The 22775-nt window shown below is 43.0% G+C and overlaps 3 protein-coding genes across 4 annotated transcripts; 2 read left to right on the top strand and 1 right to left on the bottom strand.

Moving 5' to 3' along the window:
- Positions 1-225: 225 nt before the first annotated feature.
- Positions 226-6752, top strand: grpel1 (GrpE-like 1, mitochondrial). The gene is made up of 4 exons (XM_071519674.1): positions 226-326; positions 2081-2228; positions 3686-3767; positions 4663-6752. Exons 1-4 carry the CDS (start codon positions 259-261, stop codon positions 5007-5009), a joined length of 645 nt encoding a protein of 214 aa, XP_071375775.1. The 5' UTR covers positions 226-258; the 3' UTR covers positions 5010-6752.
- A 4430-nt stretch (positions 6753-11182) lies between these two features.
- Positions 11183-14099, bottom strand: LOC139644255 (transcriptional adapter 2-beta). 2 transcript variants are annotated; one of them, XM_071519676.1, is made up of 4 exons: positions 13816-14099; positions 11947-12403; positions 11551-11817; positions 11183-11451 (listed from the first exon to the last, which is right to left on the bottom strand). In XM_071519676.1, the coding sequence occupies exons 1-4, from the start codon at positions 14083-14085 to the stop codon at positions 11183-11185; spliced, it is 1263 nt and encodes a 420-aa protein (XP_071375777.1). In that variant the 5' UTR covers positions 14086-14099. The 2 variants fall into 2 exon arrangements, with proteins under 2 accessions (XP_071375777.1, XP_071375776.1); XM_071519675.1 differs by having other exon boundaries at positions 11183-12403.
- A 372-nt stretch (positions 14100-14471) lies between these two features.
- LOC139644253 (cilia- and flagella-associated protein 184-like) lies at positions 14472-21420 on the top strand (the record flags this gene model as incomplete). The annotated part of the gene is made up of 4 exons (XM_071519673.1): positions 14472-15212; positions 16421-16768; positions 17845-18156; positions 21370-21420. Coding segments are annotated over exons 1-4 (1452 nt in total), but the record flags the coding sequence as incomplete, so codon positions are not given.
- Between the last annotated feature and the right edge of the window lie 1355 nt (positions 21421-22775).

The raw sequence follows: 22775 nt of genomic DNA on the forward strand, positions 1-22775 counted from the left end.
GCATAAGCTGTGTTGAATAACCGAGAGAGGTGAATAACCTTCAGTTTGGTAAAAGGGATAAAACTGTCCTTGGTCACATGTGTGGTTTTCACCTTTAACTTCAACTCAACCAAACTACAACAAATCGTCAAACTCTCCTCTAACTGTGATTGGTCGACTGTGCGAGGTGTCTCTCATGCTGACGCGTGATTGGTTCAAACCTGCACGCCGCCGCCGTCAAGGTAGTGCGTCCTGTCAGCGTGTGTTATCGGAGTGAAAATGGCGAGTTTGTGTGTACGAGCGTTGAAACAGAGCTACTCAGTTGTAGCTTCGCCTTCATTATTAAGGTAAGCAAGTCTCCATATCGAATTAAAAATGTGTTGCTTGAAACGTTGTTGTTCATAATGATGCTCGGGTCGCTTAGGACGGGTTGTTAGCTTACTGTCATCTCAGTCTACGACATGATAGCAGCTATTAGCTTTCGTAACTGACCATGTTCCTCAACAGTCCTTGATAAAAACTACAGACACAAACTGACCATATTATTCCCGTGTTGGGTTCAGAAATGCCCTTTCTCAAACGTATTTCTATTGACCTAAAGGCTTAACTATTTGCCAAGTAGCATGTGTCAGTGTTAGCATGTCATTGCCAGAAACAGAGAGAGGGCTGATGACATAACATGACATATCCTTGTAGCAGTTAATGCTAACGTACATGCTGTCTGTTATGCTTATTATGTGGCTATGTTCTTAGATATTCCTTACATCCCTGAAGTTGTTACATATAGTAGTTACAGCCCAGTTACGTTCCCCTCACACCAAACCCCATTCATAAATCTGGTAATTTGATGCTGCATTGCTTATGGGCAAACCTGGTAGAACTCAATCTAATTAAGCTTTAACAAACTGTTTTAGTCCACTCTTCAGTCCGACATGCATCCAATACACCAAGCGACACTTATTTGAAATTCCACGCTGTATTTTTAGGAAATAATTCCGTAGTTGTATTTATAAAAGTTGAAATTGTATTGAAATAAGCGCTGCTTGGTGTAATGGCTGCATGCCGAAATGAAAAGTGGCTCCTAACGATTCGTTTAAAATCTTAAGTCACGTTGTACAAGGTGTATACGTTTACCAATACGCAAGGCAAAATAAATTGCCAGATATCTGAATACGGTTTGGCGAGAACGGGGCATATCCGGGCTCGAGAGGGGGCTGATGACATAAGTTGACACATTCTGCTACGTGCTGCCTGTGATGCTTCTTACATAAAATTACATTTTGAATTCGGCTATGTATTGTTATCAGATATTTATCAGTTAAAGACATTACACAGGGTAGTTGCATAACGTTCTTAGAAAGTACGGTTGGCAGTAGTGTTACTGGCTAATAATACTACTAATTAGCAATGGTTGAAAGAGTACCAAGATATCCTACCAAAGCAGAAGTGGTGATGAAATTGGTTTACACTTTGTAATGATCCGTCCTTGCATTATATCCAACATCCTTTTTCAACAGGAGATACATTACATTAAGGGAGGAAGATGCTCTCAAAATGCTGTTTAATTGTGACTTTAAGGGTGGTTTATATACAGAACATCTCTTCTTTTTTTTAAGTTTAAAGACAGAATAGAAGAAGAAGCTTGGTGAAAACATGGTGCATATTTGGCACAGGGAGAGAGTTCATTCCCCCCCCCCCCCCCCAAAACTTCCTTATCACCTTCCATTATTGTTTACTCGCTATAAATGCACTATTGATATTGCACAGGCATTGTTCAGAGCAGATGCAATTTAGAATTGACCAGTTTCTGATGCAGTGTTTACAGAGGGGTTGCAAAATTTGAACTCTGTAACGCATGCGATCGAAATGTATAGTAGTCTAATACTTCGGTCAATACATGATGAAAGAAAAGTAAAATTACTGACTTAAAATACGCAAAAGTACAAATACATTAAAAAAAAGCTACTCAATTATAGTAAAGAGAGTAATCGTAATTTTTCACTTCCGCCCTTTGGGAATTGGTGTTAAAACGCCAAAATTGATCAATCTCAACTTTTCTCCTGTCCCTTTCTCCCTGTTCATTTTCCTCCTCCTCATCCAGAGCATCTCCACGGTTGCTGTGCACAGCCGCCCAGCAGAAGAATGGCCGGGGGTCGGAGGAGGAGGCCGACAAGCCGGAGCAGAGTGCAGCAGAGAAAGCCCTGGTGGAGGAGAAGACCCAGCTGGAGGAACAGGTCAAGGACGTCACAGTAAGTCTGACTTGGCAGCGAACGGGCCGGCTTCCGGCTAGGTGTAGACAAACAGGGTGACATCCTCTCTAAGTCTATTTAAGATGCTGCTTGTGTAATGTGGTCATTTCTAATCCGTTTGTTAAAGGTTAACCATGTAGAACATCACTCAAAACCTTTTCTATGTGAATAATCCACCAAACAGCTTGCTCACTACACTCCAAAAATTAATATTGACCCTTTTGGGTATTAAGAGAAAAGATGAAGCTGATTTTATCCAAATAAAATTGGTTTCAAGAAAAAAAAATTTTTTTAAATTAAATGGGAACAACTCAAATTTGTTTGGTTTAATATTAACTAGACTGAGATAAAAATGAACGAAAAATGTCTTACTGTTCTATGTCTATTTAACCCGATCACTTATCATTAAATTATTTCAGTCTGATGGAAATTTGCCATTTAAATGCTAATAACACTAACACATTTGAAAAGCAGTGGCATGATGAGCACAAGCCGCCTACGTTTAAATTTATTCATTCAATCCATTTAAGTTCTACTTGAGTCAAATTCATAAATATTAGTGCTTTATTCAAGTTAGAATTACTTAACCCAGTGTAATGGAAATTTGTGATAGGTGCCTGTAATTTAAATGCATAACCTTACAAATAGCCTAGAGCTAAATATTTTTTTTGAGTGTAGAGATGCTAGTAAACTCCTTGCATTAAGGCCAGCTTGAGGCTCCGAAGCCTCAGTAAGGAAAAGATGCACAAGCAAAGTATTTATCAGGCAACATTTTGTTTAAGTGACCCTTGTAGTCCTGCCCTTTGTACTGGGGTACAATTTCACCTGATAACCTTGTTGATCTGGCCTTGTTATAAAGGAGGTTATTGCTAAAAGCACAGGGCAAAAGTGAGCATGTTTTCCTTCAGTATGACAGAAACTGGTCAAATTTAAAGAATAACAAACCACAATGTGTCCAGAGAACACCAGCGTTGCTGCAGGGGTCCTTAACAAAATGATTTAATTTCACTATTACACTATTCCAACCCCACCTATAGCATAGACAGATGAGCAATGCCATACTTAACCATAAGTAACAAGTATTTCCTCAAACAGTTTCTTAGTACAAAATCTTATAAAATGTGTGTGCGCACGGCCTCATTTGTATTTGTTTGGGATTCCTTGACATGAAAAAGTTTGTGAACCCATGCTCTACTTCTCAGTTTAAACTTAAGTTGGAGTAGTGTTCCATTTTAGCATTACCACGTTTCCTAAAACATTTAACAAAGAGATAATAATTGGTAAACAAGTAGGCGGACATGGTTTTGTTGACAAAAATTGTTTTAAATGAATGTACTGTATCATTTGGGGTCGTAATACAATTTCTGGTATAGGTACAAAACAATACCCAGCTCTAAGCTGTTCCAAATAATTGTTTTTTATTAACCCACAACTTAATGTTTTGCCTTTGTTCCCAGGAAAAGTACAAGCGGGCCTTAGCAGACACGGAGAACCTCAGGACGAGGAGCCAGAAAATGGTGGAAGATGCTAAGTTATACGGTAAAAACAATATTCTGTTACTTAGTCCTCCCAGTTTTCTGTGATTCCACAATCGCGGAGTATGAGTTTCATCACTGCGCCACAGAAAGATGGTCAAGTCATGGAATAATGCAGAAAATGATCAAATTTCAGAAGTTGTGCATCACCGCCTCTAGGTGTCACTGAAGGACAGCTGAGCCCTCAGTTCTTCCCACTCAGGCTTCCAGCGAGAGTTCCTCCGGACGCTTTTCACCACCCATAGACAACAAGTCAAAACTGGGCAGCATAGAGCGCAGTTTAACACATCATCTGAATGATACTTCTGTGTTTTCTGTCCAGATTTCCTCTTCATTAGCTAAATAACCCATTCATAGTTGATAATTGGTTCTTTTTGGAGTTGTGTCAAAGCACATTGGACTGAACAGCTGGGGTATCGTGTAAACTGACATTACTTGATCTGTGGCAGTAGTTCTGATTGGTTAAAATATTACCCTTTTGATTAATAGGTTATATTTGCGAATGTATCCTTATACACTTTATGATGTGGTTATTGAGTTGTTAAATTTACTAGAATTTGTTGTTGCACCCTTTATTTACTTGAATGTAGTTGATCTACATTTTTACGACAAGATTATAGGCCTATCTTTTCAACTTTTTAAAAGCTACATTGCAGTGGGTTAGGTTGTTTTTTATTATTTGATTGATTAGGCAACAAGTCAGGTGTATATGTAGTTTCTTTCTATTGATGGATTTTTTTTTTTTTTCCTCCCGCGTGAAAAGCTGGAGGGATGAGTTAGTGAAAGCACAGAACTGTTGCTAAACATATTGTTACACCTATTCATACAGTTATGAAAAATTCCAAGAGATTTGTGCCTTGCTGAATCGTGTTCTCTCCATCGCCACCAAACCCCACCAGGGATCCAGGGCTTCTGCAAGGACCTGCTGGAGGTGGCGGACATCCTGGAGAAGGCCACGGAGAGCGTGCCCAAGGAGGAGGTGACCAGCCAGAACCCCCACCTGAAGAACCTGTACGACGGCCTGGTGATGACCGAGGTCCAGATCCAGAAGGTGTTCACCAAGCACGGCCTGGTCAAGCTCAACCCCGACGGCCAGAAGTTCGACCCCTACGAGCACGAGGCCCTCTTCCACGCCCCCGTGGAGGGCAAGGAGCCCGGCACCGTCGCCATAGTAACAAAGGTGGGCTACAAGCTCCACGGTCGCACCCTGAGGCCGGCGCTGGTCGGCGTGGCCAAAGCCCCCTAGAAGCCGTTGCGGTGTCACCGTGACAAAGTGGGATTTGTTTTGTAGCCTGGGCGACGGTTCACCTCAGGTACAGCAGACTGGTCAAGGCGCCCCACCACCCCTCTCCCCATCACCCTCTCCTCCCACCAACCCCCACCCCCCACCCCCCCCACCCCCCACCCCCCCCACCCTGCGGTGCCTCAAAGAGACGGGAACCCAACCGAACTGATCTCTGTATCTGGACAATATCCAACCTGTTTTAACAGATCTGTAACACTTTGTCTGGCCTAGGTCATTTAAGTCAGATTTCAGTCCACCATCAGTCATGTGAGTCGTGTCAGAGTCAGATTCCAGTCTTTTTCTTTTATCATGTCATAGTATTTTTTTTTTTTTTTTTCCTCTGGTGGAATGTAATATACTTCATACCCAACTGTTATCAGAATCACAGTATGTAAAGAAACTTCACACCAGATCACAGGGAAAGGCTTTCATGTCTTTTTCCAGAGGCACACCTCCTAACTGGAAGAGAAGCAGTTAAAATGTGACATTTCACTCATTTAAAAGCTGATATTGTTTTACAAGAAATTTGCATAAAATGCTCTTGATTAAAAGTTCTGTTTGGCTCAGCTATGATGTAGAATATACCTGTCAAAATGCTTTGTGTTTATAATGCAAAAAAAGGGATTAGAGGTGAGCAATCCTGACATTGAACTGCTGTTATCATTCCGGACTTTTTGTTTAAAGCCTAATAATCTTGAACTTGATTCCTCACACCCTTTTTCCTTGTTTCATTTTCGAATGTATTAAAAAAGCATCCCAGTTTTTTTTTTTAATGCATTTTGTGAAGGAGGCAAGAAAGGGCACTCGAGGAACTGAGGAAAGGCTGTTGAGATTTTGCTTTGTACTGAGATGGGTTTCCCAAGGCCTTTGTGGTGAAATGCATCTTTGTAGGTGAGGCTTTGTTAAACCTTCCTCAGTAATGGTAATGTCCCTATGCCAACTGTTGGCTTGGTGGTGCTGGACAGTGACAAAACATCGGCTTTGTCTACAAAACCATTTGAAGTAATATGTATATGGTTCATTGTTCCAACTGCCATAGCATCAGAATAAACTGATCAACTTTGACAGGTTTGTTGGTTTAGTGTTTCTCTTCTACCCTCTTTATGTCTTCATTCAACATCACACACCCATCTTGGGGTGATTTTTAGTGGCATCTAATGCAATCAGCCCAACAACAGAAGAGAGATCTTCTGGTTTTCTTGGCCTGGAAAATACATTTAGCTTAGTACCTGACAGCTTTCTGTAGCGTTTGATTTCTTTGGAGTACCAAATATAATAAAAAATCTGGTTAAAGCCTATTTTCAAGACATACCGATATGATATTCAAAAAAGGCAACTACTGGCCCAATATAGTAGGATCGAACCCTATCTTACCCACACTTTTTTTCCTGTCTTTTAACGTGTTTTCTCCATAGGTGCTCAGTTGGTCAATTGGTCATCTTCAACTGGGTGAACGCATCCAGTGTTGGCTGTAATTTTAATAAGAGCTGAAATAGATCTATATTCCTACAGTTTAATTGAGACTTGACTAATATCATCTGCTGTGAACCTGCCCACTATGAGATATGTGGATATGAACCATACAGGGTCAAATTTAATGTGTTATAACCTCGACTGTCTATGTAGTATGTTTGCATTCAATTAATACTAGGTCGAATGAACCTCATGAAGACTTTGGTCATTTACTATTGACAAATGAATAAATGGGACAATGTGGAAGTATAAAGTATTTGCACTTTTAATACAAAACCATACACACCATGTCATGTGCAATCACAAATAATGGGACAGCAAAACAGCTCAACAGTTTCAGACCGGCGAACGGAACAGAAGCTTTGATTCCTAAGTTCGCTACCGATACGTACAAACAGCTCAACAGCATGCCAAAGCTTCAGAAAATGGTTCTTCCTCGCACACCAAAATTTGTTTTTATTACAAAAGCTATAAAAATGTCCATGACATTAAAAATACTGTACATTTCACAGGTCAGTATTTATAGTTTCTTTTTCCAATTTATCTTACAAAATTATGTACAATTGGTAACACATTGTAAGCAACCCCCCCCCCCCCCCCTCCGCACAAATAGAGAGCATAGAAAATATATTCCACCCATTGGAAAAAAAAATAGAAAACAGTTGCAATATTTTTCTTTTCAAGACATCTACCGCAATACGCCGTTTTGGAACATTTGGCTGCACATGCAGAACGACGACAACTGCTGTCAAAATCTGAGACGGGGATCATCTACGGTCGTCCTTGAAAAATAAATGAAGTTCAGCAACCACCTCTGTGTCTGAAGGAATAAACAAAAAGGAGACATTCAAACAGATGAGCACCATCAAGCAACTCTCCGCTTCTCCTGTCCAACGCAGGTGAACTACAGTGGCACACAATGGCATGACCCTGAATAACCAAACGCCACCAAAACATGGTGGGCAAACCATTTCCGATGGAAACATGACAAACTGAACTGTCCCTGGGCTACTTTTGACATCAAGCATTTAAAAACAGAGAGCAAATGCGACTGTTTGGTTTATAGGCTGGAGGTCTCTACGCTTTTCTAGAACGTTCTGGGTCAGACTGAACTTTGACCTTTCAAACCTGGCCACAGAGAAGGCAAACGCCCACTTTAAACCTTCATCTTTAATGGAAATGTGATGTTCATGCTTCCCCTTAGCTTCAGTATGGAATAGCTGCAGGCCTGATGTGGTTTGGGTAAGAAATACCAATTCTCAGTTCTCTATCTTCAATGAGCCCATTCCTTAGCATTAGGTTAATCTTCAACTGCAATAGGGACACCGAGTACTATGTACTAGGGTTGAACCAATATGGATTTTTGAAGGACGATACCGATATTTTTGAACTGAAGCTGCCTTTTGCTGATATTATGTGCCGATGTTCAAGAGGATTCAGTGTTTGCCCCTAGAATTGTATTGTTGGCAAGGTTGAAAACCTCTGAAACACCATTCAGACCAGCAGTTCTCTAAACCTTCCACTGAGACACTTTCATTCCAGCCAAACACCGATTTCACTGATTAGTTCCCTGCACGGTTTAGACCAGTGATTCTCAACCTTTTTCATATCAAGGACCCCTAGTTTAGTCCACATTAGGGCCACGGACCCCTTTTTGATGAGATTTTGTCTCTTGGACCCAAATTTGAGATTATTTTTATTTAGTTAGATATGATTTTGCCCAGCATTCCATGACTATCTGTATTGTAGGTAGAGAGATAACAGTGAAACTATGATCAAAACAGTCATTCTTCTACATTCTCTAACTTCTTGTAAATGAAATGCTGAAGTTTAACAATTCATCAATTTGCTGGGGACCCCCTGGAACTCCCTCAAGGACCTCTGGCGGTCCCCAGACCCCATGTTGAGAACCACTGGTTTAGACCATCATGGGACACTAAAACTCTTCATCGAAAGCCATACTAATGAAACTCCTTTAGTTGGGCTAGCGGCTCCTTAAGGCAGGGTGAGGCAGGTTTCATCACAGGTTTTACGGACTGTTGAGTAAAATCTTATCCTCACCTCCATCATGTTGGCAGGGGACAATATTAACAAATCAATACATCTGTCTAACCCCATACAAGCTGACCTCTGACCTCTTAAGCAGAGTTCTTAGTTACTGAAGTGAAGGGGATTCAAGTCCTCTTCGGTGGCCACAAAGAAGGCCAAGGCCCAGTTTAAAGCCAATGCCGTTACAGAACTCACAAACACATACAAAGCTACTGATGACTTGCATTTCCCCCAAAAACCTCCTTCTCCTCCTTCTTGGACAAACACAGACTGGAGTGGAGAAAGGAGAAGAACAAAAAAGAATACGAATCTAGAACATATCCTGGCTTAGGCGACGCCCACACATACACGCTCCTTTCTCCTGGACCCTGTTCCACTTTTGTACTCCCCGCTCCCGCTGTCAACCGATTGCCAATTCAATAACTTCATTTACATTTAAATAGCGCATCGGCCAGCGCTCCGCTCGGCTCGCACAAAAGCCCTTCGAAGGCGGAAAATGAGAATGAGTCACCGATGCCGCTTTTGTGGTTCGGCCTTCTAGATAGAGAGGAGTTACCTTTTCGAAAAGCTAAGGAGATGCGAAAAGGTGATGGCAGGCAACACCTGCTTTGACAGGCCAAACGGCAGGCTATGCATGTATGTGATGGGTGGTGAACCAAAAGGTCGTTGTCAAGTTTGGACACGGTATAAAGACAGTGATGTTTAATTATCAGGAAAAACAAATGGGGATATAAGGAAGGAGGATATTGCTTATCAGGGTTAGGCTGATATATGAGGCCAATATTGACCTTTTATGGTTCGATGGATGTTCCTACCTGACTACAGCTAGAGAATATGTTTTTTATATTATTTTTAAATCAGATGTGTGACCAGAGAAATCATTCCAGTGTGGTGTAAAGAGGATTTTACTCATCCCCCTAAAACTATTTAATCAGTCTGGGTTTCAATGGAGAGTTTTAGTGTCCCATGATGGTCTTAAATGCTGTTTCAGAGGCTTTCCCAACCTGACAAGAATACAATTCTGAGTGGAAACCCAGAAAAATCAGTGTCAGCCTTTAAGAACATATTTCGGTCTATATCCCTATTGCTTATTACTAGGCATTGTACCACAAAGGGGACACAAGCAAGGCCTCGCATTATCCTATGCGACTATTATATATATACATTTCACGTTGTCAACTCAACATGAGTGATCACACTTTAATAACAGCTTCCGCACTTATACCTAATTAGATCATTGGATAGATAAATAGCAGGCCAATAACAGCCAAGCCTTAGAAGTAGTCATGCACCCTATCTCAATAAGGGGGTCCAACAATGAGGCAAAACCAGCTTAGGCTACTGTATGATTATAGAGCAGGCAATATATATATATAAAGTGAAAAAGATAAAGGGGTGTAAGATTAACCCAGTGTAGATACTCACTTGGTAAACAAAAAAATAAAAAATCTTAGAATTGTGCTTCAGCGTATATGGATCTCATTGGTTAATGCCCTTACACATTCAACTTTTTTTCCCTGTCTCTTACGCAGTAGACAGTAAAAGATTTAAAGCTGCACTAGGTAAAAATACACCCGTCTTATCAATCTGAATCACAAAGTGGGGCCGCAAGAGAGAAGAGCGTCCCATCTCCCCTAATTGAGCTGCTGTACATTTGCCCTAATTAATTCAGGTTTGGGACACGGTCACTGGCGGGACTCGGCGCACAGAAAGTGATAAATCAAGACTCCTAAACAGCAGTGAGGGAGCGTTCCATCCACAGAAAGCTGGAACCGGCTCCACCCCCCACCACACACTAAGAAGAAGCAATGTAGGTCAGAGGAGTGCGCAGTTTTCTGACACAACGTGACGTGATTCCTGGGTAACGAAGTCCTTCAAACGTTCAAAAAAATTCAAACAGTTGCCTCTTGCTGCTGCATGCAAAGTGCAAACTTGCCTAGTGCAGCTTTAACCGATGAATAATAACAATGTGAAAAAGCAGTTAGGTGGGGGTTTGGGGTTCCTCTGTTTGTTGTAAGGCCAAATTGTGAAAGCTGTAGAAGAGGAAAATACAGCGATGATAATTTCGGTGACCCATCAGAGCATTAGCTGTCAGTAGGTCTTCATCATTTAATGGAAATATGATGTTCATAATTCCCCCTTTATCTTCATCATGGAATGGCTGTTGCCCTATAGCTGCTTGGATAAAAAGAAAAATAGCAATACTCGATAAACATCTTCAAAGAACCTGGTACAATAACCGATACCACTACATCGACTGGGAACGTGTTAGCATTGCGGTTATCTTCAATTGCAAAATGGACACCAAGTACTGTGAACCCACAGAAATGTAGCTTACCCCCCTTCATCATCAATATTTTGATTCAAATGCAAAAATATAGGCCTATTTGTGTTCCTAGCCCTCCTGGCATGAAAATACACTTCTTCCCCTCAGAGGGACATCCTTTGTCTTTGCAATGTACATATTCACAAGGTCACCTTTGAAAAAAATGGTGAAATCCAGTAGTTTTGATCTGCGTCTGGAGCGTACAGCAAATCACGCATCGTATGCAAGAACACTCTGACCAATCAGAGATCAAGAGTTACCGCCGTCAAGAAGCCAGGATGGATCGTTACGAGGCATCGCGGGATATCCAGCCGCTTTCCGTGAGGAAGGTGAGGATGCGTTTCTTGAGGACCTTGTCCAGGTAGCTGGGCAGCCGGCTCTTGGCGGGGATGCCTTGCCTCTTCTGGAGGTGGTCTTTGATGATGATGGTTTTGACAGTCAGGTAGCGCGTCGGGCTGAGGTTGAGCGAGTTGCACAGCACCTTCTCCCGGTCCGACAGGAGCTCGAAACCCGTCAGATTCTCGATGGCGGCGAACTCCCCGTCCTTGCCCTCTTCTTTGATCCCGCTTCCGACCCCCACCCCTCCGGCGGCCCCTCCCCCTCCCCCGGCTCCGCCCCCCAGTCCGACCCCGGAGCCGAGCCCGCCCCCTCCGCCGCTGCCCCGCTTGGAGGCCACCACGCTCTTGTTCTCCTTGCGTTTCTCCCGCTTGTGGCGCGCCGCCTCGTACTCCGCCGACTCGTCCAGGCGGGCGATGCCATTGCGGCGGTAGCGCTGCAGCTCGCGCACCTTGGCCCTGAGCACGCGCTCCTTGTGCATGTTGTCGAAGAAGTCCTCGAACTCCCTGTGGGCCATGAACTGGCAGAGCCCCCGCAACCTGACCCGCTGGTCCTTCTCCTCCTTGGTGATCTTCCGTTTGGGCGTGCTCGGAACCGAACCCGACCCCGCCGCCGTCGTGGAACCCGCGCCGATCGTCATGCCGCCGCCCGCGCCTGCCCCGCCCGCGCCGCCGCCGCCCCCGGCCCCTGCGACTCCCAGCACCCCGGGCTTTTCCTTCTCCTTGTCCTTCTTGTCCCGGCCCAGGAAGGCGGGCACCAGGTTGTAGTCCCGGGCGATGTTCTTACGACGCTGCCGTTCCCGGAGCTTACGCACGTACATGTCCACGTGGGCGCGTTTCATCTCGATGTCCACGTCCTCGTCGTCGTAGTTGACCGACAGGCCGCTGATGAGCTTCTCTGCGTCCTGGTCGTATTCGATCTCGTAGTCGTCGCGAAGCGGCATGTAGCCCAGCTGCTGCTGCTCGGCCAGGCTGATGTCCAGCGGGGGCAGAGGGGTGGTGAGGCTGGGAGAGAGGGGTCCGCCGCTGGGGCAGGTGTGGTCGGTCACCCGGTTGGGAATGCTGTCAGGGATGCAGGCCTTGCCCAGGTTTCCGTGGATGTACATGGTGACATAGTGCTCCATGACCTCCTGGGGGGTCCGGGACGCTCCCACGTGAGTGGCCATGTCCTCCTGAAAAACAGCACACACAGCAATTTGTTACTGATGAGGATGTTGGCACCAGTATGTTGTTAATATTACAGGCATATGCAATGGGCTTTTCTGGAAAATAAGTTATTAAAATAAAAATGAGATTAGGGCTGCATCTAACGATTATTTTCATTGTCGATTAATCTGTCGATTATTTTCTCGATTAATCGATTAGTTGTTTGATCTATAAAAAGTCAGAAAATGGTGAAAAATGTGGATCAGTGTTTCCCAAAGCCCAAGATGACGTCCTCAAATGTCTTGTTTTGTCCACAACCCAAAGATATTCAGTTTACTGTCATAGAGGAGTAAAGAAACCAGAAAATATTCACATTTAAGAAGCTGGAATCAGAGAAATTTTACTTATTTTTCTTAAAAAATTACTCAAACCATTTAATCGATTATCAAAATAGTTGGCGATTACTTGAATAGTTGACAACTAATCGATTAATCGTTGCAGCTCTAAATGAGATGCAGTGGACTATGCCATATACTGGTAAATAAAAAGATGGATAAACAGTGACCTCCAGTCGGTGATCACCATAACGCAAACAACCTCCAATATGACGCACAATCACATAGTGTCAGAAAAGCATTCTTTCATTGTTGTTGTTTATTATTATTAAAAAAGACCCTACACTCATGTAACTCACATCAGTGTGATACTACTTCATGATGTATTCGTATGAATTAATATCAAAGGTTCACATCAGCCTAAAAAAGGTGAGTTAAGTCTATTCTGTGTTTAGGTGGGCTTATCCTCTACTACATCCCAGGTTATGTCTGGTAAAAAGCTCCAACAGGTTACACGTATTGTAACCGATTTACAGTCTATGATTGTAACCTGCAACTGTGCACTCATGCTGCCTTCAAGTGCTCCTTGCAACATCTTACTTTTTGAGGCGGGAAGTCATAAATACGACTTGTCGCGCATTCAAGTGCTTTTGTCGGAAATATATATTTAAAAAAAAAAAAAAAAAAGACCCTGTAACAGAAGTAGTGTTTTTATGGCTGTTGTTTCATTTTAGAAATCAAAAAGCCACAGAGATACTTAAAAATGAGCATCAGGCATGTAATTGATGTTTTAATGAATTCATATCTTGGCAACTCGGGTATCATAAAAGAGTCTCCCAGTCGTTTCCCAGTCGTATTTAACGCTTTGTTGAGTCGTTCATATGCCTCAACACCTAATTTCTGACAGCACGGGAAGCCAGCATCACTGTCATCCTCAAGTTGCTTGTCATTTTTTCCCAAGGTTATTAACGTTACAAAGTATAGTTGCCACTAGTCAGTTTGGCTCTTTGCAGTTTCTTAGCACCTTAAGCTAAGCTCCTGTAGGTCTACTTTATGTTTTATAGTTCGCTGAAGTAAGTTAACTAACTATAAAAGTGAAGTACCCAGTTTCCAAATCCATATTGCTCGATAGCATCGAGTAGCGACTGCTCTTCCCTGCTGGTCCATCCTCCCTCCGCTTCGGGACCCCAGAGAGAGAACCGACCGCCGTCGACCTGCTGGTAGCCGTGCCATCTCCGGTGATTACCGATTTCTGCGCCCGCCGAGAAGCACTCCGGGCACAGCTCGATATCGGGGCAGTCGGTGCAGCGAAGCCGTAGGTTTGTAACATCCGCAAGGCAGTTAACGCAGTACTTCTTTCCCAGGTCGGCCATGTTGCCTGGCTCCTGCTTCTTGTTGTTGGAGGCAGAACTGCACGCCTGCGCACTGGAGCCTCTCCGCGCGAGCTTGTTAATATTAATGAGCAGGGGTCAAGGCGCCTGTGATTGGCTCCGAGTTCTAGTTTCCACGACAACCAAAACAACACCAACTGCTGTTCACAGAAAGCGCAGGATTTTTTAACCTAATTTATATCTCGTCTAAAAATCAAAACATTTAGACTATTTTAATTCTCGGAGTACTAAAACGCTCTACTCTAAAATACTTAGAATACAGTAGACTAATACTTGAATCCCCAATGAATGGAGATCAGATCAGGAAGAAAATTCCCCCTGCACTGGGAATGAAAACATAACTAGATTTGAAGAATACAGAAAAGGTCATGTCAGCAGATTCCTCCATGGATGAGGGCAAATCTCCTGTCACTGATGCTGGCGATGAAAAAGACAAGGTCCTGGCTGAGAAGGGGGCATCAGAACCAGATCAACAAAACTCTGACGGTGCAGAAGCCTCCGAGGGGGCCCCTGCTGGACCATCAGACACCCCCGAGCCAGGAGGGGACCATGCAGATGGAAACAACTTCCCCACCAGTGAGGACCTGGACGCGGGCGAGGGTCCTGAGGTGAAGCCTCTCATCGAGCAACCGCTCTCCCGCGAGGGGAGCGTCGTATTCGAGGTCAACGACAACGAGGATGGACTCCCACGACTGGATCTGGAAACCCCTGAGAGACAGACCACCAGCCCTGTGCAGGAGGAGGAGGAGGAGGAGGAGGAGGAGAAGGAGAAGGAGCCCGAAGAAGAGGAAGCCGCCGCAGCTTCTCCAGACGGCGTGGACATCGACTATGAAGAATACACGCAGCTCCTCCACCAGCTTCACGCACAGAGAGAGAAACTCGGCCAGCACAGCAGCCAGCTGCAGATGAAGCTGGTGGAGTACCTCCGCAGGAAGACCTGGGATGACGGCCAACCGGAGAAGGAGATGCTGGTGTCGGACCGGGAGCAGCGCTACAAGAAGTTCATGAGCGTCCTGGCCGACCTGAAGCAGCAACACGCCGGACACTCGGAGGCAGCTCAGCGGGAGGAGGAAGAGCTGAGGCTGCAGACTGAAGAGAAGCTGGGCCAGGTTGGTTAGTTGTATTCTGTTTGCTGATTTGACAGTTGCATTAAGTGACACACACACACTCCTAGAAAAAAAAAAGGTCACAAAAATGGCAATTCCACAATCGAGTCAAATATCAGCAGTAAAAATAATATCGGGCCAATGGCGATATCGGGCGATACCGATGTCTGCTGATCGGTGCATCCCTAGTTTGATTGGCTTAGTGTTCATTTTCAGATTATAAGGGCCTGAAAAGTTTGGAAATGCTTGGAAAAAGAATTTGGTCATTTCCAGGGTTTGAAAAGTTTGGAAATTTTACAAAAAAAACTTGGGAAAAGTATGAAAAAAATATTTTTGTACTGTCCCAATATAGGCTCCATATGACACATTTTCTGTAGTCTCGCATATTCTGATCTCCTTCATATAGGATATGTAGGCAGTTCATGACAGCTTTTACATTTGCTGTTCTAAACACCCGGTGACTGCTCGTCTTTCTGGGGAAAAATCCTCTGGTGCACAGAAAGTGATGTGTTTCAGTGTGAATCATACTGAACACCAATCAAAATCTTCAAATCAACAAATTAAAGTAATAATTCACATTTTCCCGCCCTGCAAAACGATTGACCAGTATGAGCAGTGGAATTGAAAAAATGACTTCAAAGCTGTTATCGTTGGTACAGAAGTGGACTGTATATCATTTAATAGCATTTATGGTTGTAGGTTTTGTTGATATTACAGCTAAACCCTAGCCATGACCTTTAAACACAGAATAAATACTAATTACTGCTGTTTGCCTTTATAGAGCAGTTTTCATATATATAAAGGTCCATTTTTGTATTCTCTAGTCATTAAAACATGGTGGTGGATCTTTCAGGAGAAAAATCCTCTAGCTTGTTTAGAATAAATAGAAGAAGAACTGGGTAGTTAGCATGAGCAGCGATAGCCACCACGGCTGAACAGACAAAGAAAAGTGAAACTCAAACTGCATCAACAGAAAATCCAAGCTCTGCCCCCACACTGCTTGATTGACAGGTGATCTCTGGGAAGTGCAGTGCAGAAACACCACAGCAAGCAGCACTTAGCACCAAAGATGGAGACAAAATAAACAAAAAAAACAAGGATCTCACAGATTACCACTTTAACACTTCAAGTGTGGTGTATTTTGTGTTCTGTGAGTGCTTTACCGAAAAGTGGGCAAAATCTAACCTACGTGGCCTCATCTTCATCCCCAGGTGGAAAATGAGTGGCGTGCCCTCGTGGCGCTGAAGCGGGACGCGGCCGTGACGGCGTTGAGTCGGTGCCTGGGTAAACCGGAGGCTCAGGCCAAGGCGGAGGCCGTCCTGGCGTCGGAGCAGCACCGGCAGGACGAGCTGGTCCAGCTGCGCCTGGAGCACATCAAGCTGAAGATCAAGGTGCGCAAGTTGGAAGCCGAAGTCCGCGTCAAGGAGGAGCCCGCCGACGAGCTCCAAGGGCTGGACTTCGAGAAGCTGCAGGCCGAGAAGAAGGAGCTCAACAAGATGATCGAAAAGCGGAGTGAGGAGCTGTTTAAGCTGCGCAAGAAGAAAACCGGCACTATGGAGGTGGGCTGAAGAATCCACAAGCACAGACTGTGTTGATCTTGATCTGAGCTTTCTGGCTCCCTCGATGGTCAGCTGCCTTCATCTCCTCTATGGAGAATACAGTAATGCTAGCTAACGTCAGCAATTGAAACGTCAGCGAACGTAATTAATACCACATCACATACATACATAGAAGCACTACTTACACCAGTGGTTCTCAACGTGGGGTCCGGGGACCACCAGGGGTCCTTGAGGGAGTTTCAGAGGGTCCCCAGCAAATTGATGAATTGTTCAACTTTTAAACACTGTTAAACACAATTAGAGAATGTAAAAGAATGACTATTTTAATCATAGTTTCTCTGTTATCTCTCTATCTACAATATAGATAGTCATGGAGTTCTGGACAAAATTATATCTGACAATAAAAATAATCTCAGATTTGGGTCCAACTGAGAGACAAAATCTCATCAAATGGGGGTCTGTGGCTCTAATGTGGACTACATTAGGGGTCCTTGATATGAAAAAGGTTGAGAATCACTGACTTACACAACAATATACTTTATTATAAAATGATAATTATGTGTTGTCTCACAATCATCAAAAATTATATATATATATCTCGCTATATACATTAGTATATGGCAGTAGTCCATGTAAACTAATAGAGGAAGAACCCAGAAGTAAGTTCACCCATCGTGGGATGTCATCAAATCTCATTTGCATACAAAGAGGACTCTTGGAGATTAAACCTGCAGCTTAAGTGTAAAGATTTATATTTTAAAAGTTAAATTGTCACAAAAATACAACTTTTACTTTTCTTTATTAATTATATACTACTCAAGAAGAAACCTGTACAAAATGACATTTACTAAACCATGATGACGTTTTATAGCGTCCAGGAATAGAGGAGCAAAGTGTGTTAACTCATGATAGAAAACCATTGCATCTTGGTAAAAATCAAAGGATTGTACTGTTAAAATCAGAGTCAGTTGATATCATTGCTCTAGTTGTTCTAGTTGCTGCTTTGCATGTTAACAAAATCAGATTTTCTATCAATCCGTAAGTAATCCAGGCGGCGTTCTCGTCTACTCTGTCAGCTCTTAACAAACGTGAAGGAGAAGCTGCAGTGGAGCCAGACGGAGAGCCAGATCAAGCGAGCCCAGCTGGCCGAGGTGGAGGCCGAGGTGGCCAGGAAGAGGCAGGAGCTGACCAGGATCAAGCAGGCCCGCAACGGCCTCCACAGAGACCACCTGAGGCTGAAGCAGCACAGCGGACTTCTGGGCAACACCGTCCTGCTCCGGGACTTCGAGGACACTCTGGATGCCTCCGAGCGGCTGGAGGAGACACTGGGCGACCTGAAGTCCCAGCGAGCCGAGACCGTCCTGAAGTGTGCCGGATGGAAGGAGAAGAGGAAGACGACTTAACGGGGGAGGGGGAAAGTAGGATTCACTTGACTGTATGTTTTGTAATTTACAGGGATGCCAGTAGACGTGGGTCAAGTCAATAAAAAGTCAAACCTGGGTCAATGTTTTTTTTTCTAGATTTCCGCAGATTCTTTTAGGGTTGAAGTATTAGTGCCAGAGAGTTTGCTAAGAAAACACTGTTGAACCCAGAAATCAGCTTTGTCCTTTGTACCTATGAGATCCAATGAGGAAAAACATCAAGTAGTTGCTACAGTATCTCTCATCTCAGGCATGAGATGCTGACTGTTCTCACTTGTAGTCAGTAGATGGCACCGCTGTACAATATATGGAGATATACTGTATTTGTGGGGGGAATAATTGCTTAATTTTGAATACTGACCTGACAAATCCTGACAAATGTCTGGAAATTACTTATATTCAAGCCAAAGTGTGATGAATGTTTAAGTCGTAGCCTACATCAAGAATATCAAATGACAGCAGTTCACACAAATATACATTTTGCCATTTTATTGTCTTGTTATCCATTATTTCAAGATGCGTCTTAGAGCCCAGAGGAGACCCTTCATGTCAAGATATGATGGAAATTACCATATAAATCAGTAAATCAAACATTTCTGAGAACAGCGCCAGGCTCAGCAAGATATTATCTTGAAATCATACTCATCTCTAGGGCCCAGTTTCCTGGCTGAACATACATTCGGTGTTCTGTTGAAGATGCAGTGATATTGGATTTAAATGCTTCATCTCAATTCAAAATATATATATTTAAAATCTTCAAACGTTCCTCAAGACTTCCAAGAGACCATCAATCATTGGTTAGCTGAAATGGTTCAACCAAGGACCCATTTGCATCTTGTCATTACTCCACAGATGGAATATAACGAAAAGGGTGAGGGAGCTGAGAAGGTTTAAAGGAAAAATCACCCTTGGAATACTCTTATAAATTTGGGTTCAATACATTCCAGGAGTTTTTTTTGTTGTAGTTTACTTTTTGGGTGTACCTTCCCTCAACCGGCTTCGTCTACTTCTACTTCAGTTAGTGATTTCCCACGTTTCCCAGGGGTAAAGGGGTATGAACTTAGTACTTTCATTCAAAGGTGGGTGTATGATCATAATAACATCGCTAGCTGGCCTACCACTTGATGAACATTGAGGAGTGTCTATGATCATGGTTGTGCCCCTTATTCAAAACACAACATGTCTTGTGGCTGCATTGCATTCTGGTCTATTGAGGCTTCTGTTGTTGAAGAAATTTGTCTCTCTGCCTCTGCTACGATGGATTTCTCCCTGTATGTTTTCTCCCTGTATTGTTGAACAAAATGGCGGCTCTAGAAAGAAGCTCTCGATCTTTGATTCTGAGGGACTGACAGCAAAACCTGACACTGACTGTTGATGTTTTAGATCGCAGAAAGTTGTACTACTATCAAACTCCTTTGTAGCTACGCTGGAAATATCTATGTGACGTCACCTCGCTCACATGTAGCCAGTTATCCATGGAAATAACAAAAATACCCCATTAAACAACAAAATGGGCAAAGAAAGGCAAAATACATCACTGGTAGGCAACTGGTGAAAACTAGCAAGGAAACTAGTGGCTATAGTTGGCAATAGCTGTGTTTTATGCTAGTTTCCTTGCTAGTATTTTAACAGTGTGTTTTTGGGTGGATTTTTCCTTTAATGTGGTTTAGGTGGAAATTGATGAGGGAATAGGGCAATCAAGCATCAAAGTATACAGGGCTTAAATGGAAAATGAGAAGCATACACACTGTTTTAGGGCGAGGGGTTAGCTTGTTGCTTGGCAACGTATCTATGTTCCCAGGGTCCTAAGTTTCCAAGGTCCTAAGTTCCCAGCGTCCTAGGTTCCCAAGGTCCTAAGTTCCCAGGGTCCTAAGTTCCCAGGGTCCTATGTTCCCAGGGTCCTAAGTTCCCAGGGTCCTAAGTTCCCAAGGTCCTAAGTTCCCAGGGTCCTAAGTTCCAAAGGTCCTAAGTTCCCAGGGTCCTATGTTCCCAGGGTCCTAAGTTCCCAGGGTCCTATGTTCCCAAGGTCCTAAGTTCCCAAGGTCATAAGTTCCCAGTGTCCTAAGTTCCCAATGTCCTAAGTTCCCAAAGTCCTAAGTTACCAGGGTCCTAAGTTCCCAAGGTCCTATGTTCCCAGGGTCCTATGTTCCCAAGGTCCTATGTTCCCAGGGTCCTATGTTCCCAAGGTCCTATGTTCCCAAGGTCCTATGTTCCCAGGGTCCTATGTTCCCCAGTTCAATATTCTGTTAACACACATTAACCTTCCTATTGTGTTCGGGTCAAATTTGACCCATTTCAAGTTAAAATATTTCATAAATATTATCCAGTTTTTTTTTTTATTGGAACAAGGCTACAAAACAGCTATATAAACACAACAAAACCAATGGTAATCATTTTATTTGATTTTGAAGGTCTCTAACCCTAACCCTACTAACCCTAACCCTAACCCTAGATCTGGGGAACATAGGACCCTGGGAACATAGGAATGACTCCTGTTGGTTGGTCTTACATCGTCTGAGAAGCTGGAAATACATACAACTTACACATAATCAATAACACTTAAATCTTTCTTGAAGCGCTAGGCCAATGCCAGTCCTACTTAAACTTCCATTCACTTCCTCAGTGGGCTTGAATGTCCAGCTTCTCCAGAGCCGTCCTGAACCCCAGCTGGCCAGAGTCCACGCACATGGACTTACCATCCTTCAGGTTGACACTGTGCCAAAGAGAAAACAACTCATTATTCTGTTTTCATTATATGATGATGCTCCAATTATGCTTATGAGGTCAAATGAATGTGTGTGTTTGTATATCAGTGTTTGACCGATATATTGGTTTGTTGATATAAAATTGGCCTTATTAGAAATCAGATATCGGCCATTCAGTGTCATCAACCTCTGACATGATGGATACGATGAAGTTTGATTGATTACATATTTATTATAGAAATGATCAAAACTACATTGGTTGTCTATGGGAAGCCCTTAACCTGAATTGATACTAATGAGACAATTTGATTGGATTCCACGCCAGTATTCATGAATATTGTTGGGTGAAAACTTTGTATCTCCAAAATGTCAGCTTTTCAGGAACTACAAACAAAAAGTATTTTTTCAGCTTGGCGACCATACATTTTTGAGTTTATCTAATTGGTTTGACAAAGGTTTCATAAATCCAAGTGTTATAGAATTTTCTCAACCCATAGAAGAGCAGCAATCCTTCACCAAAATTGGAGTTACAAAGTTTTCACCTGACAGCGAAGATATTTTACCTTTTATTACTCTTATTCCGGGTTTCAATGGAGGGTTTTTGTGTCCTATGGTCAAAGTGCTGTTTCAGGGGCTCTGCCAGGAATACAATACTAGGGTAAACACTGAATACTTCCAATTCTTAGCATGCAAATGGTCACACTTACAGATATAAGTATCGGCTATTGGCAGCCTCAGTCCAGAAATATCTGTGTTGGTATCAGACTTCAAAACCCCATATCGGTCAAACACTAGAGTGTTTGTGTGTGTGAGGGAGAGAGAAGGATAGTAGTGGGACTTACAAGATGATGACAGGACAACCAACGTGTGGCAGCGTCATGTCTAGGGACGCTACGGACTTTCTGTCAATCTCATCCCAGTTCATCATAAGGCAACCTAGGCAGGAATAGGATTCCTCCACTACTGTGAAGCCACACAAGAATAAACTTTCAACTCTCTTTCAAACGCTACACAGGATGTGCCATTATGTTTGGTGAAAACGGCTGTTTATTCATGGAAAAACTCACCCTTGGTTTCAACATGTGAATGATGTGATATAAAGTCGACCCATAGTTCACCACTGCCTTCTTCATCAGGGGTTTCTGTGACAGGAGGTGGCGTGGTTGTGGTCAGCTCTGTGGTTGGGTCCCATGGAGCAGTAGGCGTTTCAGTTGTAGTTACAGGAGGACGGCTGGAGGGTTGGTTGAGTAATATTTTTTTATCAGCAAGTCAATTTACAGGAAGAGGAAAAGAAAATTGTTAATCTACAAATTTTGAGTACATCCGTTATGCTATCAGTGAAGAAATGGCTCGCATCAGATAAGAAGCCTAGAGAAACATTGCCATTTTAGCAGTTATATTAAAGGTCCCATATTATTAACATTTCCTGATTTTGATTTCATATATACTATGAGTCAGGATAAGAAAAATGTTCTTCAAGATGATTTGTAAATAAATTTAGTTAAGTTTAAAGTTGAATTGAATTAGTTATATTTAATGAATTTGAATGAGTTGTCACAGGCAGAACAGTCACAATACTGGACCCTGATTGGCCGACAACACCAGCTCATCAAATTCAAATGCTGAGTGAAGCCTTTCCAGTTAAAATACTGCAACTGGCCTGATAGTAATTCTTTAGTGAGGGAGCCAATCAGGATCAAGTCCAGTTGTGATGCATTTTACTGGAGTTAGTCTGAAACGGCCTGGAAAAAAGAGTGGATTTTTGAAAAAGCAATAACTTAAAATTCTAATAACATCTTTGAGCATATATGGAAAAATAGAGGAAAATGTAAATTCCTATAATATGGAACCCTTAAAAGAAAATGACAAAGATGCAAAGTT

Source organism: Centroberyx affinis, unplaced genomic scaffold (assembly GCF_046629955.1).
Source record: "Centroberyx affinis isolate AG114_WGS23_722 - 3 ecotype Tasmania unplaced genomic scaffold, CSIRO-AGI_Caff_v1 ptg000720l_1, whole genome shotgun sequence".
NCBI lineage: Eukaryota > Metazoa > Chordata > Actinopteri > Beryciformes > Berycidae > Centroberyx > Centroberyx affinis.

Excerpts from the sequence above, each read along its gene's own strand:
- grpel1 (XM_071519674.1), top strand. The coding sequence starts at position 259 with ATGGCGAGTTTGTGTGTACGAGCGTTGAAACAGAGCTACTCAGTTGTA. Across the intron at positions 2,229-3,685 it reads AACAGGTCAAGGACGTCACA|GAAAAGTACAAGCGGGCCTT; the intron begins GTAAGTCTGACT and ends CTTTGTTCCCAG. Across the intron at positions 3,768-4,662 it reads GGAAGATGCTAAGTTATACG|GGATCCAGGGCTTCTGCAAG; the intron begins GTAAAAACAATA and ends AAACCCCACCAG.
- LOC139644255 (XM_071519675.1), bottom strand. The coding sequence starts at position 14,085 with ATGGCCGACCTGGGAAAGAAGTACTGCGTTAACTGCCTTGCGGATGTT. Across the intron at positions 12,404-13,815 it reads AATATGGATTTGGAAACTGG|GAGGACATGGCCACTCACGT; the intron begins GTACTTCACTTT and ends GCTGTTTTTCAG.